This window comes from Helianthus annuus, chromosome 14, assembly GCF_002127325.2.
Source record: "Helianthus annuus cultivar XRQ/B chromosome 14, HanXRQr2.0-SUNRISE, whole genome shotgun sequence".
Classification (NCBI taxonomy): Eukaryota; Viridiplantae; Streptophyta; class Magnoliopsida; order Asterales; family Asteraceae; genus Helianthus; species Helianthus annuus.
Window position 1 is genome coordinate 120,964,369 of NC_035446.2, and position 9,533 is coordinate 120,973,901.

Consider the following 9,533-nt stretch of genomic DNA (forward strand, 5'->3'; position numbering starts at 1 on the left):
TATAGCTTTGTTGTGATTAAGCTATGGTATTAAGAAGTCACACCAAACAAACTCACGCTTCCGCAAAGCCAGGGTGTGACAATAATAAGGATCCTTGATCCTCAAGCTCCCTGCACTATCCGCTAAGGATAAGTGATCCAGGCAACATCCCAGGATACATGATCCACAATTAGTATAACCTATGCCCTAACAACTACCTAAGGGTGTATGTTCTCCTTGTTGACTTCATGTATTAAATATCAACTTCTTTAAATTGCCAAACTTGCTACTGTGAATCAACAGTTGAACTGCGTCATCGACCGTTGTTCATCGATTGCTTGGTTCTTTAAAATCATTAAGCTATTGGTGCACTTGATCGATTGTTGATCATGCGTTAACCATATGTATTCTTTAAAATTGTTTAGCTATTGGTGTGGCCGATCTTTGTGTTGAATTATTTTGACACGATTAACGTGCACCTGTAATCCAATTCTTGGATTTATCATATTTGTTTGCCTTATTTTTTGGACATACTTAGTAATGATTTAATAAGGTATAATACAAACTCACATTTAATTATATCAAGTATTTATATCATATTTATTACTTTTAAAACTATCAATATAATAATTGACACTTTAACAGTATCTAATCATGCATCCACTAAAAAGTATCAGTGTCATTTTTAGAAACAAAATACTTCTCCTCTTAGGCTCTTACCATTAATGCATTTCTTCATGAAGATTTAAATAGGAGTCCATTATTGTGTAGAAAGAAGAAGAGTGTAGATGGTTTTAGAACAAGACTAGGGGATGGGGATGGGGATGGGGATGTGGATGGGGGTGGGGATGTGAATAGGGTTTCTAATTATTGACTTATTGTTAAAGAGAGAAAATGACCACATAATCCTTCTCCCATTCAAAATACTTATAGGTTTCATGTTGGTTGAAACATGAAAACTATGTGTACTACTTTACTTGTTGATATAATATTTAGATATTTTTTATAGTCGTTAAAAAAACACAAATAATTCTTTTAATAGGTAGAACCGGAACCACATGGTTCGCTGAGCATCATACAACTATACAACAATCACAAGTCATAGAGCTTTATCGTTTTACATGATAAACAATTTTGCTAACAAATAGTAGTATTTATTCATTAACAGGTTCATACTTCTTTCTCTTGTGACATCGGGTTGTTCATCAAGAAACAAGCCGCATGAAAAAGGTGGACCACAGGGTAAGAGCTATTGCAGCCATGCCATAAGTCCATAGCATAATGACAGAACACTCGCTTTCACCCACCTCAAACAACTGTGTTATAGTACCTGCCGAATTAATGGAAACTTTAACACTATATATGATTCTAGAAAAGATATTTAGCGTGTTATTTTTTATAAAAGATCTAAAAACTTGAATAGGGAAGCGGGGCAGGTCAACCCAACCCAACCCAACCTCTAATATCCAACTTGTCTGACCCGCTCATTTTGCTACCTCTGGTTGTACTTTTATATGAAAGTTTTCTTTATTTTTCAAATTATGGTTATTATTTATGTTTTTTTTGTAACAAAGATATATATATATATATATATATATAATCATACCAATAGCCATCGCGGGTGGAACAGAATATTGGATCAAAAGAATAAACACGTATAGGGAATCAGATCCCACGAATCCAACATGTTGTGCGGCTTTGACAACACCAAAGCCCACGATTGGCAAAGCGACATAGCGAACCGCTAAAATTCCTATCATCAGCCACACACCTACACCCGATTTCTTCATACCTAGTTGAAGTTAAAAATGATTAACAAAAATGTTTGTTGCTAAGCAGTTATGAAAGAAAGGAAGAAATAATCATAATTAAACATACCCTTAAGAAGATTGGCTCCCACAATCAACGTCATGGCTGGAACTGTTGCCTGACTGTTTCCTCAAACATAGGAGAAAGAAAATTAAATACACAAAACCGAAAGTTGGACTTATCTAACGATATAAACATAAGTGATGTGTGTAGTTGTGTACCCAAGAAGACTTGCAGAACCGTCGAAAACACGAAGGGGGGCATGATCACCGATCATTAGCTTTCTAATTGGAGAGATCACTCCTATCAGAAGCCCAACGATCTGATCGAAAAAAGTGTGTATATGTAAACAAATCTTACATCTAGAAAAACCGTTACAAGATCATATATACCGTGGCATTGGTGGTAGGTGTGAACCACATTTTGAGGTTGATCTTATCTGATAAGGCTTCAAGATGCGCTTTAATCTTCGTTAACAAGGTCTCCTGCTTAAATTCATCATTTCATCAACAACAAATATGCTGTAAAAACATAAATTCTTAATAGTTTTAATAAAAACGTTACTACCTTTTTCTCTGGGACATCTTCAACTGCTATATTATGTTCCTGCACTTCGCTATATTCATCATCAGGATCTTCACAATCATTGAAACTTGACTGCCGAGATTGTAGCAACGCCTCGGTGTAGTTTTCCCTAAACATATCCAAAGTTCTACCTGAACAATCAATGCTAATAGTCGATGCTTTCGCAATGTCTTTGCCGCTCAAATTCCCATATTTCCATATGATGTTGTAAACATACGTCCAGATATAAATCGCATTAATCTGAAACCCCATGGAATTAAATCATTGAAATCAAATTCCTAACCAGAACACGAAATTAAAATAATCACACCAACAATTTCTAGACATTTACCGCCATGGATAGTGAAACCAGACCCTGCCCGTTAGCCGAACAAGTCAATTTGTCCCCAAATGGGCTGTTATCCTCTTCACAAACCGCAGGAATGATGATCAGAAGCAAGTGTCCATGGTTTCCTGAAGGAGCCACGCCATAAATTGTTAGCCGAGTTTATTATCTATTATAGGTATTATTATTCGATTTATTATTTATTTTTAAGTTTTTTTATTCCTAAGGTTCAATAAATAGAGAACTGTTTTCAGTTATTCAAAACACAGAGAAAAAAAATTAAACAATATTGTCTTGTTTTTCATTTCAATTCCTTTATAAATAGTCATAAACGAATCAATTCGTTATAAACAGGGGTGAGAAACAGAGCACCCGCAGCGCATGAACCGACGACTAGACCATGCAAGTCTTCTGGGGTTCTGGTGATTTTAACAAGCGCCCATCCAAGCCCTGATCCGAGTATGAATGTGAGAAGGATGTTCACTGGCATGAACCATCTGCATATAATCAGTAAATCATTTAATTAATTATAATTTTATAAAACTAATCAGTCCGACTACAAGTATAACCGTCCATTGAATATTCCATCGTAATAAAATAAAAACGGAAGCAACTTGTCTACCCAAAAAACTTAGACTATCTCCAATGCTAAGGCCTCCCTTAGGCGCCCTTAGCTGCCTAGTCAGCTGACAACTCATATCTTTACAAATCCTTAAAAATCCTTAAAATCCTTACAAATCCTTAAAACTTCTTAATTTCTTCTCCAACCATACAAACATACTTATATATCATTACATTTTCCACATCATCAACCATTTTTTCTGTATATTTAAATACTTAACTTATTAAAATATATTTGAATAATTAAATAAGTATATAAGTGAAACCTATTAAAAAAAAGGGTAAACTTGATTTAAAAATATATAAGCATAAAAATTGCTTTACACCTTTTAAAAAAAAAAGATTTTAAAAATTAAAATCAATCTAAAAGGTAGACTACATGTATGCTTCAAAATTGAAGGACTGAATATAAACTTTTATATAATAAAACAAAAACTCTCTCAACTTTTACACTTCGTTGTTCAGTCATCTTCTCCAAATGGATTTCTCCACTAAAGCTTTACAAAATAACTTTATTTGAAATTGAAAATCATCTTTGAAAAAAAAAGTAAACAAAAATCTAACTTTGGCGCCTAACTTTCAGACACCATTGATGGCCGAATCCAACGCAAAATCTAACTTCGGGCGGACCTGACGTGGCTTGGGCGACCTGATTTCAGGCGCGTTGAAGATAGTCTAAGAGGACAATTTGCTTTAGTTATTATGCTACCTTCCTGTCCCAAAACAACCTTGATAAAAACATAAAAAAAAATGATGCGTGTTTACATGAGTTGCACTCACAGAGAAACTATTGAGGTGGCTGTGACAGTATCAGCAAGGCTACCACCTGTAAGTGCTGGATTGAACACATAATACACAACCTGTTCCAAAAACATCGGAGGTTAGTTAGTGACTGATTTTAAGGTAACATTTAAACTTACGTTGTTGAGATGGTGGCGAGCCACGTCGCCCAAGATATCAATCCGCGGTATGGCGAGGAGTAACCCGACCACGGTGATCAGAAGCGTCTTCAGAACCGGATTCAGTGATACAACAAACAAATCTAGAAATTCCATGGATTGAGTGCACCGGTGTACTACAACGGTTTTGTATTAAAAAAATAATAAAATATGTAATGATTGGAATAAATATTAACTCCCAATTTCCGGAATAAGCTTAAACATAGTATAGAATATTCTTATGAAAAAGTGAATTTAATAAGTGAACCGAGAAGAAAGAAGACGCAGGAAGGAAAAAGGTAGGAAGATTTCTTTTGCGTCATAAATGATATGTGTGGGAATGTGTCGATAACATCCATTCATTTTAAATAGGGGATATTTACCTACCCAACATTTCGTAGTTAAGGGGTTTATTTTTTATTTATTTACCTATCTATTTTGTGGGTGTGTACTGGTAAGAAAATAAGTTTTAATATCCTTTCATTTGCAAAACTTTTTACAATATTAATGTAAGTAAGAAAATAAGTTTTAATATTCTTTCATTTGTAACACTTTTTGCAATATTAAAAATGAAGTAACGCAAATCTATATCTATCTATACTATATAATAAAAGAAACCAATGAATAGACACATGTCATTCATTGAAGTCATCTATTTTTATAGATAATTAATATCAACTAAAAAATAATTATAAAATTTAATTTAATATAAATTTAAACAATTTGTATAGGAGATAATATAATATTTTATAATATTTATAACTTTGTTATAGTTTCCTTCCTACTCAAAATTTTATCAAATTTTATCTTTACCCTTTCTTAGCCTTTAAGTTCAGGAAATGCATTTTTTAGCCACTTAACTTTTTATGAACTTTTTAAATGCCACTTTGACCCCCTCAAGAGTTTTTGCCTTGACGATATAAATTCGAGTTAGTCGGGTCGCGTATAATACGTTATGATTGTACGATATAAATTCAATTTACGTTACATTTTGATCCAATCACAATGCAACTATAGGATATATTGAGTTCAGTCGGATATGTCAAAACGTGCGTTTTCATATGGTTAACACATCACATAGCGCTTGGACTAATCCCTTCAATATAAATTAATATAATGTAAATGATTTATTTATTTTATTAAACTAAAGTAGTTAAGTATAGAACCTATTTCAAAAATGTTTATAAGGGGTAAACAAAAATATTAATCAATGTTTATTGGTTCTATACTTTTATTTCCGTGTTCAATTCTCAACTAAAATACGGTAATCACTATGTTTATGTGACATTTATAAGAACCATCACCGCAATTACCTCATCCATCGTATGTCGAGTATATCCGTTAGTTTTTTTTTTAAGATATTACTACACAAAATTACATTTATACAACTCGTGTAATACACGAGGTTTTTAAAAAATATAACTGTTTTTATTATGTAGTATATAAAATTAGATTTATTCAGTCCATATAATACATAAGGTTTATTAAGATATAACTTATTATTGTTTGGTATATAAAATTACATGTGCTCAACCCGTATAACACGTGAGGTTATTAAAAATGTAACATTTATCATTATTTAATATATAAAATTATATTTACTCAAACCGTACAATATACGGGGTTCTCAAAGATATAACTTTTTTTATTATTTAATATATAAAATTACATTTATTCAACCCGTGTAATACACGGGGTTCTAACCTAGTAACATATATATAAAACTTGTTTACCTTTTGGGGATTATCTTTTTTGAGTTTAACAATACGTAAGAGGTAGTTATAAATAAAAAATCACTAATCTAAGGGGCTGTTTGCCAACATTTAAATGGTTAAGTGCTAAACCAGTAAGAGATCTGAATCATTAAGTGTTGAACCAGTAAGAGGTCTGAACCATTAAGAACCTGTATAATGTTTAGCCGTCCAGAGGTAAATGTCTGACCAATTCAGATTAGAGGTCTTAACCATTCAGACTCTGTATAAATCTTAAACATTCAGAGACAAATGTGTGAACCATTCAGACATCTGCTCGTTAAATAAAAAGTCTGAACCATTATGTGCTGAACCAGTAAAAGGTCTCAAGCATTAAAAGCCTCATTAAGATGTAAACAAACAACGTTAAGGGTGAGAGGGGCACTCCCCTCTTAGGGGAGTCCCCTCTCTTACGCACACCCAATCAAGTTATGCCACGTCAACTCCCCTCTTAAACTCACCTCACACCCCAATTTGATAGCGGCACTCCCCTCTTAGGTGACTTGTTTTTTTATTTTTTTTATTTGTTGTGATGACGGCGGTGTTCCTGATCGGGGAATGGGCACTACAAGAATGTTATACCATTAGCGGCGACGGCAATAGCGGCGACAACGAGCAATAGCGACGACCTAGACACGGGTCGCCGCTATTGCTCTTTGTCGCCGCTATTACCGTCGCCGCTAAAGGGCTCGATCTGTGTGCTTCTTCCAGATTTGCTAGGGACCATTGATTAAAAATTGATCCAATGGCCACCGTTAACCTTCTGCTCAAACACAAACATACACTCCTTATCTTATCCTCCAAAAACACAAACCCATCTCAACACCCCTTTCAACCTTCATGCTCATCAAACTCCACCATTCACCACCAAGCTACGACCACCACCTTCAGCCACAAACCGCCACCATCAACCTCCGGCTCTCCACCGTTCACCACCCAGCAAAGTTGCTGTCATCTACCACCATCAATCGCCGCCGTATCAACAACTGCTGTGACATTTGAAGCTCCACCAATCATCACCGAGCATCTTCGCAACCGAGCATCTTCTTCGTCACCGGTGCTCTGGCCAGTTTTTTAGTTTTCCGTGGAAAATATGTAGTGTGTAATGTTATGTGAAATGTTTTGTTTCAGTTTAAGGATGTAAGAGAGTTGAATGAAAATAGTCCGACGAGCTTTCCGGCAAATTGTAGTTTCAGAGTTTTTTTGTTGACTTTATGAGTGTTTCGGTTTTTTTTGTTTGAGTTTATGGATGTTCAGTTTTTTTTTTGTTTGAGTTTATGAAAAAGTTGTAGTTTATGTTTTGTCTCCGACGAGCTTTCTGGCAATCCTCCGGCACAGGTAATAGCGGCGACGGTATCATTAGCGGCGTCAAAAAGGGCAATACCGTCCCATCATTACCGGCGACCCTTTAGCGGCCACGTGTCGCCGCTAAAGGTTAATACCGGCGACAAATTGTATCAATATCGGCGACACCTGTCACCGCTAATGGTGTCAGATTTTTGTAGTGGGGGTCACCGATACCCCTCCCCGCTAGTGTCCCATACACCCTAAGTTTCTTAATAGTTTGATTTGGGTTATGCAGTTATATATAACAATTATTAAAACTTCGAATGAATGCAACCACATTTAAATTTGAGTGATTCTATGGTTGGAAAAAATAGTATTTAAACCTGGTTACTATTTTATTATTTTATCGTTTTAAATGCCCTTAAATGCTCACATGGCTAAATGCCTAAACACGACAAGACTCCATGTTATATAAATTAAGATTTGTGTACAAACGAAATAATGGATTTTTTATTCCGCATACATACAAAGTGATATAGGAAAAAATGACAAATAAAATTGAGTACTCAAAGACACATATGAATGACCGAGTAAAGTACAATTTAAGTCCTTTTTTTACACCCGTTTGTATATACACTTCGTATTTGAAAAAAAATGGTCATTCTATTCCTTGTGGTTGATAAATGGACTCATTATCTATTAGTTGACCATGAAGAGTAAAGTACAATTTAAGTCCTTTTTTTACACCCGTTTGTATATATAATTCGTATTTGAAAAAAAATGATCATTCTATTCCTTGTGGTTGATAAATGGACTCATTATCTGTTAGTTGACCATCAATTATTTTAAGGGTGGGGAGGACAGATTGGTAATTTCCCCCAAGTTTGATTTTTGTCCACCTTTTTCATCCTCAAATTTCCCTCATAAGCTACATTTCACTCTTTCTTCCCCCCAAACCCTCGCGCAGTCAAGAAAACCATCCACGACCCAAACCTCCGGCCATCCAAACCTCTGATCTCTGACAACATGAGGCAATACGTTGTGATTCTCATCACTTTCCATGTTATTGGTACGTCATTGTGTCGATTTTTGTTTTGAAATTTGATTTCGTGATTCGTGTCTTGTATAAAAGCGGAAATGAAGTTTGTTTTTTCTTGGAATTTTAGTTGGAATAAGGGTCCAGGCGAGCCGGCGGTACATTAGGATCCAGTACCGGGTCTTGATGAGGACGGTGAGGGGCTTTCGGGTTAAGCTTTGTTTCCTTCATCGCATGTGAAGGCTTCCGGGTCTTTTGTTGTACATATATGATGTATACCTATTAGCCTAACTATAATTGTTGTTGGTTAGTATGGCCTGGTCATTTTTTGTTTTTTGTCGTAGATGATCAGTGTTACCTAGAACAGTTAAACAGGGTTACTTGGGTTTGTCAAGTTTTGGGTATATGGGATTAGTGATCATGGATAACCCATGTTTTGGTATGCAACAATGTTTTATGACGGATGATATTTAATAATGATGAATGACTGATTTTTTAACTATGCTTAGTGTTGTTTTAGTTAAATGATGCTTATTGATCGGTATTTAGTTAGACCATTGAATGCTTATTAGGTATGCTTCTTTTGACTACTGAATGAACCTGAGATACTCATGTTTGACCATCAAATGAACCTAAGATAATGAAACCTGTGTTTGACCTTGAATCGGAAGTTTTGGTTAGGAACCTGTTTGTTTGTTTTAGATAACCTCTTTGTTTTGGATATTTTATTTATTTAACGGTTTTTAGTTTTAGATATTGGATTGAACATGTATTGGATTAATTATGCATTTAAATGAACATTGGGTTTGGAGATTGGAATGAACATGTATTTGATAGTAGATAACCTGTGCATTTTACTGTAATTAACCTTTGATGTTCAAACATGTATGACTAAACAAAGATCTTTTCATATTCAAACATGTTTACCTAAACAGAGGTCAAATGGATGTTCAAACATGCTTGTCTAACACAAAGGTCAAAACCAAGTCAAGTATGTTGCTAATTTTAGTAAACATAGGTTTCTATTTCTAGAAGTCAAACCAGATCAACATGTTAAATGTCAAACATAGTTCAAGTACTAAAATTAAAAGTCAAACATACTTCTATTCTGGTTACATGTCTTATTATGGGCTATTGTTGTTGTTAATACCATCACATTGCAGATTAGTTTAGGATAATTGGTGGATAGTAACTATATTAGA

At 34.7% G+C, this 9,533-nt stretch overlaps 1 protein-coding gene and 1 long non-coding RNA gene across 3 annotated transcripts; one reads left to right on the forward strand and one right to left on the reverse strand.

Moving 5' to 3' along the window:
• Nucleotides 1-959: 959 nt before the first annotated feature.
• Nucleotides 960-4,593, reverse strand: LOC110909227 (protein PIN-LIKES 3). 2 transcript variants are annotated; one of them, XM_022154265.2, is made up of 10 exons: nt 4,240-4,593; nt 4,100-4,179; nt 3,071-3,195; nt 2,705-2,826; nt 2,356-2,613; nt 2,181-2,273; nt 2,010-2,110; nt 1,858-1,910; nt 1,586-1,771; nt 960-1,309 (listed from the first exon to the last, which is right to left on the reverse strand). In XM_022154265.2, exons 1-10 carry the CDS (start codon nt 4,372-4,374, stop codon nt 1,185-1,187), a joined length of 1,278 nt encoding a protein of 425 aa, XP_022009957.1. In that variant the 5' UTR covers nt 4,375-4,593; the 3' UTR covers nt 960-1,184. The 2 variants fall into 2 exon arrangements, with proteins under 2 accessions (XP_022009957.1, XP_035838709.1); XM_035982816.1 differs by lacking the exon at nt 2,010-2,110 and having other exon boundaries at nt 1,858-1,906.
• A 3,569-nt stretch (nt 4,594-8,162) lies between these two features.
• On the forward strand, nt 8,163-8,791 carry LOC118486395. Its single transcript, XR_004878796.1, has 2 exons — nt 8,163-8,364; nt 8,462-8,791. It is a non-coding gene; the product is annotated as an uncharacterized LOC118486395 (long non-coding RNA).
• The last annotated feature ends 742 nt before the right edge of the window (nt 8,792-9,533 follow it).

Coding starts and splice junctions, on each gene's coding strand:
- LOC110909227 (XM_022154265.2), bottom strand. CDS start 4,374: ATGGAATTTCTAGATTTGTTTGTTGTATCACTGAATCCGGTTCTGAAG. Junction 4,180..4,239: donor CTCGCCACCATCTCAACAAC/GTAAGTTTAAAT, acceptor TTTTTGGAACAG/GTTGTGTATTATGTGTTCAA. Junction 3,196..4,099: donor GCCACCTCAATAGTTTCTCT/GTGAGTGCAACT, acceptor GATTATATGCAG/ATGGTTCATGCCAGTGAACA.